This window comes from Ambystoma mexicanum, chromosome 2p (genome assembly GCF_040938575.1).
Source record: "Ambystoma mexicanum isolate Mex_15411 chromosome 2p, UKY_AmexF1_1, whole genome shotgun sequence".
Taxonomy (NCBI): domain Eukaryota; kingdom Metazoa; phylum Chordata; class Amphibia; order Caudata; family Ambystomatidae; genus Ambystoma; species Ambystoma mexicanum.
In genome coordinates, this window is record NC_090923.1 from 1,462,141,090 (window position 1) to 1,462,160,308 (window position 19,219).

Below are 19,219 nucleotides of genomic sequence, written 5' to 3' on the forward strand. Positions count from 1 at the left end.
TCTTGCGGCACCTTCTTCGTGCATCACTTATCTGTTCCGAGCTCTTTCTCCGTCCGAACTTCTGACTCCTGGGGACATCCCTGCGCATCGAGCCATCCCATGGCATCCTCCGGGGTCTCAAAAAACAAAGTTTTATGTTTAGGAATGACTTTCAATTTTGCCGGATACAGTAACATATATTTGTGGCCCGCCTCTCTCAATCTCCGCTTTACCGTCCCAAAGTTCATGCGGCTACGCTGCACCGACAGGGTGTAGTCCGGGTAAGCCGTGATGTTTGCCGCTCCTCGTGTGATCGTTCCTCCCTTACGAAAGTGTTCCAATATCCTCTCCCGGTCACGGTAATTAAGAATTTTGGCTATCACCGGCCTAGGCAGGTTCCCCGGTGGCGGCCTCCTTGTCAGGGCTCTATGTGCCCTTTCCACTGCAAATCCTTGGGATAGGGCTCCTCCGGGTATCTCTTGCAGTAGCATGGATTCAATGAATTCAGTGGGATCGTGGCCCTCCAATCCCTCCGGCAGGCCCACGATGCGGATGTTGTTTTGTCGGGCTCGTCCTTCCGCCTCCTCCACTCTGCTCTCCAAGTTGCCCACTCTTTGTATCAGGGCGTGCAATTCGGCTTTATGGGAGGCGCAATCCGCAGTATTCGGGCTAACTTCCTTCTCAAGGGACTCCGTGCGCTCCGCCAAGGCCCTGACATCCTGTCGGAGTGGGTTAACGTCCTCCTGCACCTCTCCGACCTTGAGGTCCAGTGCCGTTTTTAGTTCAGTGACGGCCAGTTCGAGTTTAGATTCCCAGGCCGCCCTTAGGTCCGCAATCGCAGCCAGGACTTCTTGGTTGGCGCCCGAAGTCGTCATGCCGCTTGCAGGCAGCTTGTCCCTGCTCTTGGTAATGTCTTGACCCGGGGACGTCTTAGCGAAGTCGTCTAAGGTGGGCTGTTTCGCCTTCGGCTGCACCGTTCTATTCGACATGACCCAGAGGACCTGTATTTTGCACAAGTGACAAATTTGCACTCAGTACGCCCCTTTCGCTACGTCACCGTGCGGCCTGCTTCTTCCTTTGTTCCGAACATTGGTCGGCCATTTTGTGTCGTCTTTCGTCTCCGGTGCTCTTTATCTCTTCCGCGTCGATGTCCGCCGCCGTTCTTCCTGCACCATCCAGAAGTTCACCACGCGTTGCCCAATCTTTCACACACCGGCATGTGTATTTTCAGCGGTTGACGGCCCGTAATCACGCACTTTTTCACCCGGATCGTTGCAGGATCTCGGGAGCTCCTCCAGATCGCGTCCTCCTACATGGCCCTCGTAGCCTCGCCCCCGTATCTCTGATACTTGTATCTGCTTAGATTCACATGCTATGCATAGGCTGACATCTAGTGGAAGCTGCATAGTATAACAGTTGTTGTTTTTGAAACTCGAAAAGGGACGTGCCAGTAATACTATCCCTAGTGTGACGTCCACTGTACCCATGGTCCTTCACGCGTCTAGGTCCCTCAGATTGTTTTGTTTCTGACATGAGGTTGCATAAAGTGTAACGAGAGTACAGGTGTGGTAAAGCAGATATGCATCAGATAAAACCCAGAAAAATAGCATCTATGCACCTTCTACTCCAACGGGAGGAAGGGTGGGCGCATGTGAATCTAAGCAGATACAAGCATCATAAATACGATTACGGTGAGCAATGTATCTCTTCTGAGGCTTATGGAATCTGCTTAGATCACATGCTATGCATAGATTAGAGAGCAGTGTTTGGAGAAGGTGGTGGGTTGTGAGAAGGTACAGCGGCAAATAAATGTTTTAGCATCGCTTGCCCCACCTGGGTATCTGCTGTAGCGCGTGTGTCAATGCAGTAGTGCTGAGTGAAGATATGTACTGAGCACCATGTAGCTGCTTTGGAAATGGAGCTGAGCGTGACGTTTGCAATAGAAGCTAGAGTAGCTCCTGTCCCCCTTGTGGAGTGAGCTCTTGGTGTGAAAGGCAGTGTTTTGCTTGATAAAGAGTAGCAGAGCAGTATGCATCTGACTATCCACCTGGAGACGGCATTCTTGGAAATGTGGTCTCCTTCTCTGCCTGGTGCTACGGAGACAAACATTTGATCTGTTTTTCTAAGCGGTCTGGTCTTGTTTACATATTAAAGGACCACACTCCTTACATGTAGTGTATGGAGTTTATTCTCAGCTGAGCTTGTTGGGTTCTGAAAGAAGGTCGGTAGCTTGATGGATTGGTTTACATGAAATTTAGAGTTGAACCTAGTGTGCGCTCTTAATACCAATTTGTCTTTGTGGATAACAAAGACAGGGTCTTGGAGTGACAACGCTTGAAGTTCACTAACTCTCCTTATGGAGGTGATCACCACCCAGAAATATGTGAGGTGTTTGAGTCTATGCATAAGTCAAGCCTAAAAGGGGGGTCCCATGAGCTTTCCAAGTACTACATTGAGGTCCCAACCTGGCGGTTGGTTAGATATAGGAGGGTGGAGTCTCTTTTCTCCCTCCATGAATGCCTTCATTACAGGACCTTCCACCATTATATTTTAATGTGAGAGGTGGTGTACGTGGATAAAGCCACCAGGTGAACCCTTATAGAGTTAAAGACCAACAATGAGTCTAATAAGTGGAGCATGTAATGGAGAATGTGTGTTGGAGAACATTCAATATTTTTTATACGTTTTGACTGGCATCAAACTACAAATCTTCTCCACTTGTCAAAATAACAGTGTCTGGTGTTTGGTTTGCATGCCTCCTTGAGGATATCTATACACCTTTGGGGTAAATTGATATGTCCAAACTCTATGACCTCAGGAGCCATGCTGCCAAGCTCAGTGAGTGAGGTTGAGGGTGTAATGTCCCCCTGTGCTGTGAAAGCAAGCTGGTCTGGCACAGGAGCCCGATTGGATCACACATCGGCAGTTTGCGCAGATGTGGATACCAGGGTTGTCTCGCCCACATGGGAGCAACCAGGATGAGCGTCATCTGTTCTCTGTGAATCTTGTTCACCACCCTGTTCATTAGTGGAGTTGGTGGAAAAGCATAGGCAAATTTCCCTGACCAACTCATCCATAGGGCGTTCCCCTTGGAGTCTGGTTGGGGGAAACCTGGATGCGAAGTCTGGGCATTGCTTGTTTTCTCTCAAAGCGAACAAGTCTAGCATGGGGTAACCCCACTGTGAGAAAATGTGATCTACGTCATTTCTGTGAGAGGATCTCTGCTTAGCGAGTCTGCTATGGTGTTGAGGAAGTCAGGAACATCCTCCGTTTGAGTGCCCATATTCCATATTTTTATGTGCTAACCTGGACAAGGTTGGAGAATGTGTACCACCCTGCTTGTTGATATAGAACATTGCAGTGGTGCTGTCTGTGAGAATTTATATCAGCTGGTTTGTCAGGTGCACTTCGAAGGCTTGTTGCGCTTTGAATACTGCTAGAAGTTCCAGCAAGTTGATGTGGTTCTGTGCTGTGATTTGAGTCCACAGACCATGTGATGTGAGATGAAGGTGATGAGGCCCCCACCCGGAGAGTGATGCGTCTGTTGTAACTACCGCTTGAACTGCCGGGTCATGGAAGGGTTTTCCCTTCAACAGATTCTCCTTTGTCCACCAGCGTAAAGCCTGTACTAGGGTTGGCGAAACGACCACTAGATCGTCCCACTGACCGCTTGCCTAAGACCACTGATTCGCCAACCACTCCTGCATCAGGTGCATGTGCAAACGTGCGTGTGGGACCACATAAATGCAAGATGCCATTGTGTCGAGCAAACGCATAGCTTTGCGTACGCTTATCTGGTGAACGGCTTGATACTGAGGCATTTGCAGCAATATGTTTTGGATTCTTTCCTTTGATGGAAAGACTAGCCCTTCCTCTGTCTTTATAACAGCTCCTAAGAACTGTTTGTTCTTGTTTGGTACACGGCTTGACTTTTTCCCGTTTATCGAGAAGCCCATTTGGAAAAGAAGGTTGATCATCGTTCTTGTGTATTTTGTTTGCAAATTACAGGTGTTTCTCCCATGATCAGCCAGTCATCCAGGTAGGGGGAACGCTGGGATTGCCTCCCTGTGCAGGTGCACTGCCACCACTGTCAGTACCTTGGTGAATACCCTTGGAGTGAATGCTATTCCGAAAAGGTAGCACCTTGAATTGGTAGTGCTTGTTTGCTATCTTGAAACGCAAGAAACTTCTGTGCACTGGAAAAATTGAAATATGAAAATAGGCATCTTTCCTATACAAGGTTACCATGTAGTACCCTTGCTTTAGCAGTGGGGTTACTTCCTGTAGCGTTGTCATGCGGAATTTATGTAGCTTGACATAGGTGTTTGCAGGGCGCATTGTTTGATCTTTTTTGGGCACAAGGAAGTAGGTTGAATAGATACCTTGTTTACCTGGTTCACCGGGACGATTTTGACACGGCGCTTCCACCTCTTCCAGAAGCATGCACTGTTCCTTCTTTGTGGTAGTTTATGCAATAACCGCCCGCCAGGCTAGAAAGCGCCCACTTGTCTGAGGCGATTCCCTCCCATGGGTGGGTGAAGTGTGTTATACCTCCTCTTACTGGAGTGATATGGGAGGGGACCTAAAGCGGGTGGTCATTGCTTTGGGGGTGCGGATCCACCTCTGGAAGAGGAGGATCTGCCCATTCCGCGAGATCTTTGCTGGCCCCTCTGGAAGCCTTGAGAGGACTGGCCTCGAGTAGAACCCTGACCCTGGTTGTATCCAGAACCTCTTTGTGAATTATGTCTCCTGAAACAATGAAAAATATGTCCTCCCCTTTGACCTGATGGTTTATTTGCGAGTTTACCAAGTGACTTTTGTGTCATACTCTTCCTTTGCAGTTTTGAGAGCATCCTCAACTGCTTTGCCGAACAGAACATTAGGCTCGATCGGCATATTGCGGAGGGTCGCCTGTGTCTTTAATTTAAAGCCAGACTGGCGCAGCCATGTATGGCGCTTTATAAGAGTGCCCTCTGCGATAATCCTTCCAGCATTATCCACTGCATCCAAATTATTTTTGAAGATGCAGTTAGACACAGCTTTCCCTTCTGCTACTGAGAGGGAGAGTTGGGATTTTAAGGGCTCTGGGGCTGAGGCCATTAATGTGGCTATTTCCTCCCACGTGTGGCAGTTGTAACCTGCCAGCAGAGTGGTGTTGTTGGCAATTATTGCCTAATATGCTGCAGCGGTGGCCACTTTCCTACCGAAAGTATATATGTTTTTGCTTTATTTATCGGGGGGTGCCTCCGATGATGCAAGAGGTGTTCCCACCCTTTTACTTGTCATGTTAACGACCAACGAGTCAAGTTTTAATTGACCCCTGATGTACAGGGGGGGTCAGAGGGCGCTGGTTGGAACATTTGTTCTCAGAGGGGGATTACTGCCTGCGTTAGGTTGGGGGTTACTAGAGAGGGTTGTATTCTCTGCATGGATTGTAATAATGGAATAAATTGGATTGCTGTTTTCTTGTTACCCAGTATGTCTTTGACAAAATCCTTGTCGACTAGTGTTTCTTGTGTTTGAATCTGGAAGTGATAAGCTGCCTTTAGGAGCATGTCATTGAACTGGAGTTGGTAATCTACTGGTGAGTCAGCCACTGGCGGGTCTACATGATCTGGAGATGGTAAGACAAACGTCTTCCTCGTCATCATAATAATGTTCTACCTCCTCTACTTCCCCCTGATCCTCAGGATCCGTGTACGCTCCAGTCTCCTGGAAGCTTTGGTTGGGCTCATAGAGATCAAACTGGTCTGGGTCCTGTTGAGGGGTGTCTGCTTGAAGGGTATCTGGCCAGGCTCGTTTTGCAGGGGGTTGTGACAGAGTCGTCCCACTAGCTCGTGATGTATTCTGCAAACTTTCTAGAGCTTGAGGGTTTTTCTCCAAAATAATCGGCCATATCTCATGACTTGGTCTATATCTTTAACAGACCAGTGTGACGAACTTGGGATAGTTGCAGGAGTGGTAGGCAGTTCAGGTGTGGGCTGCCTCTTGTTCTTCAAAGCTTCAGATATAGTCCACACCCCCCCCACTTGGGTAAAAGGCTGCTTTTCCCTATGGGATTTGTGGGTCTTTGATGTGTGCTGTTTCAATGTCCACCCTTTCAGGAGTGTCTCTGACATGTTTCTTAACAAGATGAGAATTTCTAAGTCTGCATGGATTTAGCCGATTTCAACGTGTGTGCCGACTGCCGTTTTTCGGCAGATGAACGAGCCGGAGCTGCGTCTTTCGACATTCGGGTTTCGGCTGTATTTTTGGACACAACATCCGAATCGGGTTTCTCTATTGACTTCGGGGCTTGTTATGAGGCGAGCGTGCTCGCAAATGCCCAGATGACAGGGAACCTGTGGACCTTCTCCTGGACGCCGTGTGCGGCCTTGTAGTCTGTGTTGCCGTCGACTTATAGCCTTGGGTTGTGTGTTTTGTGTGGGGTGACTTGTCTGTGCTTGTGCCGCCGGGTGTCGTCCCCGTAACAGCGCCGCCGGCCTGTCTTGTGAGGTCAGGGGCTTGCACATGGGAATCCGAAGATTCCCTTTCGCTGTTGTCGTCCCTGAAGACGCTGATGTTGACGTCGCTAGAAGCACCCTTCCACGTCTATGGCAACCTTGGCCTGCATGGCATGGTGGGCCCAGCGCTTGGTCTTGAAGTCGTTAAGGTTTGAGGCTTGAAAAGCTTGCCAGCTTTACAGTGGCCCTCGTTGTGATCCCTCGCAAGACAGAGGATGCACACTCGGTGCAAGTCCCTCCAGGGAAATTTCTTGTTACAAGTTGGACAACATTTTAAAGGTGTATTTTAATTGGAAGGGCAGCTTGGAGATTAGAAAGGAGAGAAGGGAAAATATCTTACATAACTAAGAGAATGCATATGTATCAACCCCCCACTCTCCCTGCTATGTGGGCCGAGGCCCGGAGCGGCCTTCCAAGGCCATGTGGAAGTTCGTTGAGGCAGGTTCTGCATCCGACAAAGTTTGTCCTCGACCCTGTTGTCGAAGTTGCTGTCGAAGACGGCTATAACAGGACAGAAAGAGTAACTAGCTCAATTTTTGTGTATAATAAATGGCGTTAGCCGGAAAAGAACTCTGCTATTAGCATTCAACAATAATGGCGGAAAACACCAATCTGAGGGACCTCGACTCATAGTATTACTGGCACGCCCTATCGACGTGCCTGTTTCGAGTTATGAAAACAACTGTAATACTCTGCAGCTTCCACTAGATGTCGGCCTATGCATAGCATGTGATCCAAGTAGATTCCACAAGCCTCAGAAAAATATATAACAGTTGTGGGTAAAAGAAGACAGCTTGGGGGAACGTAAAAAAATATTTTGAGAACATTTTAACAGAATGGTAGATTTGTCCCACAGTATTTAATAAGGCCCTGTGAATCAGACTCACAATATGTATATTGTCAAGGGTTTATGAAACAAATGAGGGGTCAGTATGGTTTGGTCTGTTCTGAATGACTGCTGTGGCAGGAGGTACCATTTCTTATTCTCTAAGTAGTTTGCTTGCATTACGATTCTGAGGATGTCGTTTTCTGGTACTCAGTCTCTACATAGTTCATTCCTTTGAGCGTGCAAGAGTTATTCTCACTCTTTCACAGCTTGTCCGCTCCTCTGCAATATTTAACAGCCAAGTGAAGTTCTTGCCTCAAACATAAGCATATTGTAAGGGCTGCATTGTCCTATGCCTTAGCGTCCCTTCTTATGTTTTCCACTTTGTCCTTTGGATTCTCTGGATACTTTTGGCTCTGCATGCAGAAGGTGCACTCCAGCCACTGACATTCTCTAGCAGGCTCACACTGGTGTCGCTGTTTGTTCCTTCTGGTCCCTATTGAAGCTGCATATAACCTTTTCGGCAGGCCCCTATATTGAGTCTGCATCCCCAACATCTGGGTATATCCTCATCTCTCCTAGGATGGCAGCTTGGTTAAGACTACATCTTCAAGTGCAATGTGTTGAAGCTCCGGTTTTCAAATGTGGCAGCTTCATGGGAGTGGTTGCATCACTGTGGACATGACAGACAAATTCAAATGGGGGAAGCATTTCCTCAACTTCCGCTACTTTTTCACACACTCTCTCGATCTCCTTTTCACCCCAAAAAGGAAGAGGCAAGGCAAGAACTTGGCATTCAGACGATTCTTTCCTTTGATATCCTTGATGGTAGAACAAAGATTTGGAGAGTCAAAATCATCCAGAATACATGTATTGCTGTCTTTATCTTTTGGATACATTCAGAACCCTCCAACTAAGTATCACTCTAGCTGTCACAAGAAAGTCATATGCAACACAGCACCGTCATGGTTATGATCATTACAAGTGTAAACAGTAAGCCTGTCAATTAGAACCAGAGTGCTTACATTGCCCATTTAATTGTCAAGCACCCTTTTCCAATGAGGAAATACTCAAAAGAAGCACTTTCCATCGATATAAATTATACACTTCTCCTACTCTACCCAATCATCTTATAAACTGCTCATTCTGCGACATTGGAGGCATCAGTCTGGAGGATGACAGTTTGATTAAAGTTCTGACTGAGCAGTACTGTCTACAAACTGCAGATTATAGAAATTGAAAGGTTGTTGCAGCTGGCAAATGCCACTTGAGGACTTTTGGTTTGTTACTAAACATGCCTGCACGTAGGGATAAAATAAATGAAGCGCACACTGGCATATGACCTCTTGGTCTCCATCCCAGTTTAGGTGAACCACACAGATTACATTTTGAATAGGCTAGTGGAGTTCATATTTTGCACATGGGTATTGTGCACCCAAATTCATCGGAATGGTGCCCTTCATAGCATACTGTATCCATTTGTGGAGCAATACATGGCATTTCGTACCAGGCACAGGGCGCAAGATCACCAATAGAGAATTTAGAGACTGACCGCAAAATTAGACCCTGCAATGCTTTCTTTCAGTGGTTGGTCAAGGTTGAACCTAAGAAAGGAACTGACTAGACATGGTACTCAGGTCATGATACGTTGGTGGATGTTTTGAGCGATTGAGAAAGATTCTGCAGGCGGTGGAAGGAGTTTGATTTTCACATAACCCTCTGGGTTCCAAGACGGCCAGCGGTTGGTCTATGTACACACTGTTCCCTTTGGAATGAGAATACGGCCATTGTTAACAAGCAACAAAAGGGTCTCTTGATAAAGATAGGGCATAGGTTATGTGAATTTGCATCTTCAGAAACCAAGCGTAATGCAACCAGCTTTCTGTTCAGCCATGCTTTTGTATACATTTGTAACCACGTTTATATTCATGGATGGAGCCCGAGTGAAGAGCAAAACAGTGTTCTGTCAAAATGTTTCACTGAGATCAACCAAGGAATGCAGACTTATTTGTTTCATCAAGGTTCCTAGAGATTCCGGCAATAAGGTTATTGACGATAAGAAAGTTATCAACATGACTTAGACTTGTAACCTCCTCCCGCCAACATCCTTGTGTAGGCCCTGAAAGAGGCATTAAAACAACCTGCACAGCTTGTAGTTCGGTCTTAACCCTATGCTCAAAACAGTCAAGGGTGATATGGGAGGTTTGCTCAGTTCACAAAAAAAACACAAACATACAGTGGACCTGTAGGTTCTACAAGCAGTCAGTATCAATCACAGAGTTCCTTTCCCCTGACCTCCAGACATCACTTCTTTATCCTAGGCCATCATCTTGGGAGGAATACCCTTCAGTTAGTCAAAAGATTGCGGAAATGGCATTAAAAGGCAGAAAAGACCCCCTTTCAATCCCTCGAGGTTGCTCTGCATTCTTTTTCTGAAGGGGCTGCATATGGAGGTAGCCTTGTCTGCCATTAGGGCCGTTTTCCACTCCTTGTTTCACCAAACATTTGAAACCGATAGTCACGGCTCTTCGGGCCAGAGGCTTCCGAATTGTTAGCTACTCGATCACCATGCTTTTCATGTGTCAGGTCTCCTTGTCCAAAAGGTGGTTTGGCAAGATCCCTCAAGACATATGGTTAATCAAGATTGGAGAAAATATCAGGGCTAATCCTTTTCCCAATATTAGACTTATTGCGCTTCTCTGTAGATTTGGTCAAATCGATCCTTCAATTGCCGGAAATCCACCTGAAGGCTACTTATTGGGAAATTAATAGGGTCCTGAGCAGAGATTGTATATTTCTTGAATTCCTACATTTTCCCTTCCAACTCATGGCTACAACTCGGACAAACTTCGATATATGGAAAACTGGGAGAAAGAATTAGAGACAATTGATAAAGCCTCTCGGAGTAACATATGGAGGAGGATACATAAATCCTCACAATGCACCACAAACAGGAGTGTGAATATGAAGTGTGCCTCAGTTGGTACATGACTCCTAGGCGGCTGCATAAGATCAACCCTCACTTACACCACCCTTATGCTGGAGAAAGTGTGGAATAGAGGAAAAACTTGCCTATATGTGGTCATGCCCAACTGGGAAGATATACTCTTATACAGGAGGTCCAGGCGAAAATAAAGTATATAGTTGGGGTTTCACTACGCATGGAACCGCTGGTGGTAGTTTTGGGGGATGCAAGAGAGGAAATATATTCAATGGGAGGAGTAACCACAAATGTAACAATTCATTTACCGTCAGCTGCCAAATAGGCCCAAGCAAGGTGTTGGAACAATCCAATAATAAATAAGTAGTGGAGTAAAACATGGAAGATGATGGAAGCAGAGAAAATAACAGCGCTGATGAGGAGAAACTTTGCAAAATATATGCAACAAGGGCACCGTTCCTGGATTACTGCAATAAGAACCTGCAGCAGATATTTAAACCATATCTGCATAGAGATGTTGCCTGGAAATAAAAGGGGAAACTATACAAATGAAATGATAGCTCTGGTCAATGAGGGTGGTTAAAGGGAGGAGGAGGCATGGGGGCAGAAGGGTAGTATGATGAAATTGCACACGGATGAGAACAGCAATTCCCAAAACATAATTAATTCCAAGCTCTATTCAGAGCAGTGGGGCTTTGGCAAGGAACGCCAGCCGTCGTCCGCACAAAAGAGGCCACTGCACTAGCACAGCAGTCAATCTCTATATTAAGATAATCTACCAAACCTCCAGGGATTGCTGTAATACAAAAAGGCCAACAGATAAGTCAACAGGGAACTGCACTTCCCTTGCATTGACCAGGCCAGGAACACGGCAGGGAAGTGTGGAAAAGGAGGCAAGGCTTAAAGCCCTGATCATGCCTCCCCAGTCCTACCCAGTCACGCCCCCTGCAAGACAGGTAAGATGGTAGTTTAGGGAGAACTGGCCAATCAGACGGAGGGAGGCATTTATACAACAGGAAACCTGAAGTGTTTCAGTGTGGGTTAGTAGTGTGATGTCAGGTGGAAAGAGGACAACCGAGAGACCAGAGGAGGATGGATTGGAACGAGTAGAGAAGTGGTTGTGCATGAGTGAGAGGAGTGAGTGAAGTAGGTGATACAGTAGTAGAGTGGAGTGGAGAAAAAAGTGGGTGTAAGTGGAAATGGGAAGAGTGGTAGTCCTAGTGGCAGTAGTGGATGGTAGTTAGAAGAGAGAGGGAGTAGTGGTAGTAAGAGAAGCGGTAGTACCAAGGTTGAAGTAGCGGTAGCAGTGTGGCGATAGTAGTGGTAAACAAGCAAAGTGTTTGTGGAGTTGTAGTAGAAGAGACAGTAGTAGGTGAACTAGTAGAGCAACAGGGTGTGCAGTGAATAAGTCAAAAACATTATGTCGAAAGACAATGTAGAAAAAAAAATGTCGAAAAAAAAAATCAAATGTTTTATTTTTTTAATTACTTGTTTTTTTTGTGTTCCGGAGGTTAAAAAAAAGGGGTAAAACAAAAAATAAAATAAAAAAAAGGTGGCTTGCGGGGGGGAACTCTTCCCCCATTTCGAACAAAAAGCAACCAAAAAAGAAATTTGAATATTTTTATTTTTTTTTAGACATTATGACTTTCAACATAATGTCATTCGAATTTATCACTATAAACCGAGCAACGGTAGGTCAGTAGTGGCTGTGGTGGGTAGAAGAGTAAAGGAGGAGGAAAGTGAGAGGAAGAAAGAAGATATCATCTATTTGTATTTTATTATATTTCATATAGCAAGTTTTACCAAAGCGCTTCACAAAGAACAATCAGCAGGACAATAAAATCAGCATAAACAATTGTGTTCAAGATCAGCCAGTAACAATCAGGCAGGTGACTGTTTCGCTCCTCCTTAAAAAGTCACTTATTTCAGAGAGTAGGAGGTTATAGAGCGGAGAGAAAGAGGAAGGAGATTCCAGTGAAGAATGGCAAGCAGTTGAAAAGATCGAAAGTGATATTGTGCACAAGGGGCACGAGGAACAGTAAGTAGGAAGAGTCCAGCAGAGCGGAGAGGCTGAGGAGGAGAACAGAATGAGAGAAGAGAAGCATGGTAATCGGGAACACGACCATAAAGATATTTGAATACTAGACAGAGGAAATTGAATTTGAGCAGGAAATGAAAGGAAAGCCATCCAAGAGAGTCGAGAGAAGAGGAAATTGAGACACGATAGGAAAGTAACCAGTGTGAGAGAATCTAAGGGTGGAGGTAGGAAGTGAGAGTGATACATAGGAGGCACAGTAGTGTTTTGGGGAAGTGACCATTGTGGAAACAGCAGAGTAGCACAATAGCATGCCCACTGATCTTGTCTTGCTCTAAGGTTATGTTTAATCTATGGGATGTGCAGTGGGCAAGAGAACGTTTCAAATACCTTGGTATCCAGTTGAGTCGGGAAGTGCATGATTTGATAAAAATTAATGTGTCCCTTTATGGGACAATTGGCTGTTTCCTATGAACATTGGAGCCCTATAAACGTATCCGTACGGGGCAAGGTTAATGCTATAATAAATATGAGCTTTACCGAAATGTCTTTACAGGTGTGGCTCTCTTCCAGTTTCTTTACCAAAAAAACGTGAAAACAAAAAGTATTCTGGATTGTATAGGTTATGTGGAGCTCGCAAAAGTACCAAAGTTCTGTAGTACTGCATGGTTCAGATCAATGCAAGATGGGGTTTCGGCATTTCAAGGTTACAGTTATACCCTAAGGCTTTCACATTACAATTCTCACACCCCTGGTTCACGATGAGGGGGAGGAGAAGGGGGATAGGGTGATGGAAAACCTGGATGGCACTCACACAAGAGTTTGTAAAACCATATTTCCTGCCACTATATTCTCCATGTATTAAGTCCCTGTACTAGAAGATAATAAAACACCATTTCTTCTAGACAGTGATGCATCCCTACGGAGGAACCAGGTTATGAAACTGGAAAATGTTCACAGAGGAGTTGGATTAAGGCTGGGATTTCCGAGGTAAAATGTGTGCATCGATAATTGCCACCTTTTTAGAAATACAAATATAAGCTGGGACTGAAGGATAAAACTAGACATAAAGCGCGGTAATGCGCCGGCATGACAGTCACCTTGGGCAACACCCAGTTAGGAATTAAGAGGGGCTCTTCTGATTAGGGTAATCCTCTCATCAAGTGATGACACCCCTGGAGGAGGTATACCTCAAGAGCCCCTCCTAATCACTAATGGGCGTAGCCTAATAGGATTGTCAGATTACAGTACCACAAGGCTCAGCATCTGCCGGCTGGCCTTCCTACTGTGATCTTATTTCTTTCACTCCTTGGGGCAGAGAAGGAATGGTCTGGTTGACTATTACAAAGAAACCTGCAAGAGCAGGACAATGATCAGGAGCATTTGGGACAAGGTGATCGAGACCCATGACAGTTCCTTGTGCTGAGGAGCCTCCAGGTGGTGCAGATGGTTCCTGAAGGAAAGGTCCCTGCACATTAACTGTTTGGAACTGCTGGTGGGGTTGTTCGACATATATAGCTTGTTGAAGGATCGAGCTGTCTCCTCCGGATGGACATGTCAACAGTCCAATCAATCAACAAGCTGGGGGCCACAGGGGAAGAATTCTTGTAGATCTAGTAAAAGACTTTTGGCAGAATTGCCAGGAGTGTCAACTTTCACTCCAAAGTATTTGGAGTCCATGTGCACCCAGGGCAGCGAATTTGCAGACCGGCCACAGTATTAGCAGAAAAGTAGCTCTGCCATTCATATGCATCTTTCTCCACAGCGATCACTGGGTGTAGAGTGACTTTCACACAGAAGGGTAGGAATGGGCTAGGGAATACAGTATCATAGACTTCCAACAGAGTCTACTTCACAGTGTGTGGTGGTCCACGGCCCTGCTCTCCCCCGTCACATACACTGGCTTTGACATTGAATTTCATCAAAGCAGGCAGATGGTAGAATAAAAACGTTTGATGTATTTTCTGTTCTCCAGTATGGAATGAATGAAAGATAGCTATATTTCATGGTTTGACTAGTGAAGTCATAGCTATTGTGACTTATGCCATAATAATCTCCAACAGGAACTACTTGGTCTTGTTGCGAGGGCTGAGACATGGTCATATACCCGGTGACATGGAGTCATCTGGTAATCTCAGATGAGGACTATGAGATCGGTTACACATTGAATTTTTATTTTGCTTAATCTCTTAAAACACCAGGTGCAAGCATGGTCGCTTTGTACCACCCCAAGGCAAGGGTACATACATTTGATCATTCACGAGCCTTTTTAAACATTCAGTTCAGTTAATTGCAAGGACAGAGAAGAAACTGGTGAGAACTACCTTGTAAATATATGTATATTTCTTTGCCTTATGTATATTTATACTTTGTAATATGTAACTGCCTTCCTGGAACTGTCTTTCTGTAACTTCTCATTGTAACCCTTCCAAACATGCGCCCTGATGCCCTTGGGCAGGCTGCGCAATATAAATAAACAAATACAAATACAAAATACAAACTGTGACTAAACAAGTAAAAATTCAAAATAGAGTGCATGACTACAGGGGTAACAAAACCAAAGAAGAATGTAGGAGGGAGACAAGGCGGCATGGGTGCATAAAGGGAGACCAAATTAGTAGGAAACCTTTTCAGGACTCAAGTGCAAATGTATTTTTGAAAAGGAAGGTTTTTAAATCTTATTTTATATAATTATAAACATAGGTGATTATCCATGGTTCTAAGGACAGGTGGGAGCTCATTCCAAAGGGCAACCCCACCATCCTCATTTTCTCAAGGTCCCCGAAAAAAGGATCTTAGAGCTGGTGGACGTAAGAAGTCTAATAAGTTACCTCTTTTGCTTGAGACAGGCAAGGCCCATGTCCCCGTTGGCTGTGTCAGATATAGTTTGGGTTGAAGCTAGCTGCTGCCGGTAGCAAGTGTAGAGGGAGCAGAGCATGAGTGATATGGTCCCATGGTTTCGGACGGTGGATCAATCAGGATCCCTTATTCTGGACAGAACAAATAATTATTTGGGTAAACCGGATCAACAGTGCACTATAACCTTAAAGATCATACTATTGGCAAGCTGAAGAACTAATACAAAAGGTTCTACCCATGACCTAAAATAACAATATTATAGGATTGTACTAGTAACATATGCTTTGCCAGAATTATAAACGCAACACAATTGTCTGTAATAAACTCCTTAAATATTTAAGTTCAGTTTTCTGTATTTATTAAGTCTTCGGAATTAGTGGTACATTCAGCCGAAACGTGTTTCGACAAAGCGTTTTTCTCAAGACCTTAATAGTCTTTAATGAGACACATGGGCTGCCTTTGTAGAGGCCTCCTTACAGTGCTTCTAACCTTATATCAGGTCGATATTTGAGTTTTTAATCCGCAGCGGCCAACACGGCCATAAAACTAGTATTTGGAATACATCATATTAAGTACTTTGAGAACATTTGAAAAACGACTACTACCTAACCCAATAAGAAACAATAACGGGACAGGGAGCACCTTTCCTCAGTGATAAGGCCTTGAGAAAGACAATGTGTCGAAAGACGTGTCGGCTGAATGTACCACTACGTCAGAAGACTTAATAAATACTGAAAACTGAACTTATATCTTCACAGAGTTTATTACAGACAATTGTGTCTTGTTTATAATTCTGGATAAGCCCTTATTCAGGATTTTTGAAGCGGTTGGGTAAGGTGATTTGAGAGAAGCCGGTAGAAACTTTTGAAGAAGTCAAAAAGTGAGGTTACCATGCTCTATGTCACTTGCACTGCTTGCGACATGGTCAAGAAAGGGAGGCTATTTCAGCATGTTCACTTAAAAGTGGGATTTCTTTGTAATCTCCTGAAGTTGTAGTGAGAACCTCCAAGTCAAAACACAATATTGGTGAAAGCTGGATACGTTTGGAAAGTTTGGCTGGTTTGGCGAGTAGTACATAGATTGCCAGTAAAACCGGTTATCTATCAGCTTGTATTTAAGTTCATCACTGTACCCTAACTCCATTTAAAATTCAAGTGCCAATGGCCCATGGTCATTCAAGCCCAAAAACAGACAGGGACAGATGCACCGTGACAAGCCATACATGAGCCACTAAACAAAGCAGCTGCGTGAGGGGTTATGGAGGAATACTGTAGGCAAAGCTGGAATTAAAAACAAGACAATCATCAGAATAAAAAGCAACATCACATACACACAACCTTTTTTTAACCAGAATGGTACATACAATTTGCAAGCAATACAATAAGTCAATGGGTTGTCAAAGCAGTGTTTGTGAGAAAATAAGTTGACTAAAATAACAAAAGTAGAAACAATGCTATTTGGTAAAGCGGAACTGGTCTTTTCAAAAGTGATCGCTCTTAATGAATACTGATTGAAATGTGTGCAAATAACATTATTACAATAACCGTTAGGAAAATACGAGAGCATTGATGAGGAATGCTGTACCTACAGATCGTGGGGCCATTCTCTTCTCCGACGGGAGTTTAACCCTCGGTCCATCCACACTCTGGCTACGAAGCATCCCTGAGCACATCTGAGCATACTTTAACAACAGGATGCCTTCATACATTGTCAATAAGATATTCATGTGCTAACACAAGGGGCTCTGTAGTATAACAAGGAGATATTAATGTGCTAACACACGGGGCTCTGTAGAATAACAAGGAGATACCCAATGCTGAAAGGATACACAGTGCCTCTCAAGGGAGTCGCCCACATCAGAGGGAACATTTGCAAGGCAAAATTGTAGAACTTCGTCAATGAAATAGGCATTACGTATGGAAAGAAAGAGCAGTAAACTCAAATGTTTCTTTCAAGTACCGTACTTTGAGTCAGACTTTAAAGCAATGCAAAACTGAAGAGAAATGGCGGTAATCGGGACCACTGTTATTGCTCTGAGTAATTTGCCAAACCAATGTAATTTGCCAAACCAATGTACTTTAGCCTGCCAAATCATCAGATAAAAGGAACAACCAAATGCAATAAGCCTTATTCACCACTCCAAAGGGACAATCTAGCCTTAAAGGTAAAAAGTCACATTACTCCTCCACAAGACCACAAGCAACCCCATATAGGCTTCTACCTGATTGGGCATCATCAATGAAATGTACATTGTAATCATAGGTATAGCAAGTTCAGGACCCATACCAAAGTGACAAATGAAGCACGGAATAATGAGGGCTGGAAGTGATGCATCATAACCAATTACATTTTTGTCAGAAATCTTCCAAACCATATTTTTTCAGCATGCTTGATTTAAAATAATAGCCAAGACAAAAGTTCAAGTACCAGAACATTAAGCAATGTGTGCACATACAAAAAACAAACTAACATGAGACAACTTAAAAATGCATTTAGCTAATCAGTTGATCGTTGAATGGAAGCACATATTTGGTGCACAAATAGGTTTCTTTACTGCTGCCTGGGAGAACAAAGGAAATGCGAGTAGACCCTAGGGGGTCCAAAAAGGTTGGAAAAAAACTCAAGATCCTGGAAGAGAACTAATTCAAAAGTGATTCAAGAGCAACCAATCAGAATGGCTTGTGAAATATACTGGACTATTTTCACATACGTCTGGGCTTTGTCAAACCTCAGGGACCCCAATGTACACCCTCTAAATGTAACAATTTATAAGAAAGTGGTTATTCAAAGACTTAGCTTAGTGCTATGAGGGAAGGAGCACAAAAGGTATTTGGGAACAGTATTTTTAAAGGCGCGTTGAGAACTTAGAGCAAGAAATCAGGTTCTGCAGATAGTTCAGGTGAGATTTTAAATTTGAACAGGTAACTATTATATTTTGCTCCACACAGTTGGCTTGAAAGGCCCCATAAAGAGTGATATTGAGAGCTGCTGTTTGGCAGGATAACCCACCTGTAGCATAAGCTGGCATATGGGATATAACAACAAAAGTGAGAGGTTTGTATAAGGGCTGGCCAGCAAAGTAACCGTTTCAAAATCCATATATCTGGTTAAAGGGCAATAACAGATGGGTGACTGATATGGCAAGGCAAGTAACTAGAGTGTTGAAGTGCAACACTGGGCACCTTGGATGAGGACTCAACCTGGTGCTCTCTATTTTGATTGCTGGTACATTCCTAAATACCAGGGAATCACCTCCATTCAACACCTTCAAAAGGGACCAATAGTTTAATGTCAAATTAGCCTCCTTTCCAGGGCTGTTGCAGAGACAAATCCACAAATATTAGAAAGTCTGCCAAGTGTTGCACTATATGTGGGGACACATCAATAAGTGTATTTTCCAATGTCAGATAGTTCCTACACAAAGGTTAGGAACCCTCCAATATTCAGAAACCCGGCTGTTTATCATTGAATCACAAAAATGCTTTATTCAGCACCTTAGCCTGTAGCACATACAGGGAAATTGAGCAATCCTTACCTCTGTCAGAAGGTCACTCAAGTCCTGGTGACTGCTAATGAGGTGAACAGCAGATTCCTGAAGCCTCTGTGTATCACAAACACCTACAGCCTTCCGCTTGCCAATTCTGCCCGCTAGGAAATATAAAGCAATAGCAGTTATGATCAGAAAGCCAGTTCTTATCAAAATGCTTGACCTACAAAATTATGATCTATACACATCCATAAATTTGAACATTTCAAATTGTTTGGGCTACATAGAGTGACCCAAAATGTTTTGGTGTGATCAGATTCTGTCTAACACTGTAAAGTCTAAAGAAAGTACAATGGAGAATGCCCCATTTATTCATAGCTGCAAGATACAAATGGTATAGCTCAATCACATAATAATGTCTCTCGTGCAGAAAGACAAACTACAACAGAACCAACTAATGGAGCTAAAATGTAATAGTGTGCATCAACTAACTGACCACAAGGACGTAACTCACTACGTGCTTTCCAAAAACCAGCAGTTTGTCAGACTCTCTCTCCGATTTACTCTGTGCATCTTAATGACTGTCACA

The 19,219-nt window shown here is 44.3% G+C and overlaps 1 protein-coding gene across 6 annotated transcripts in view; it reads right to left on the reverse strand.

The window, feature by feature from the left end:
* The window catches only part of FANCA (FA complementation group A), a 3,206,914-nt gene that overhangs the window by 3,138,115 nt on the left and 49,580 nt on the right, over positions 1–19,219 (reverse strand). For all 6 annotated transcript variants that reach the window (XM_069646037.1, XM_069646039.1, XM_069646038.1 and 3 more), the window contains exon 2: positions 18,679–18,791. In XM_069646037.1, the coding sequence (XP_069502138.1) occupies positions 18,679–18,791 (113 nt within the window). The remainder of the gene's footprint in view (positions 1–18,678; positions 18,792–19,219) is intronic.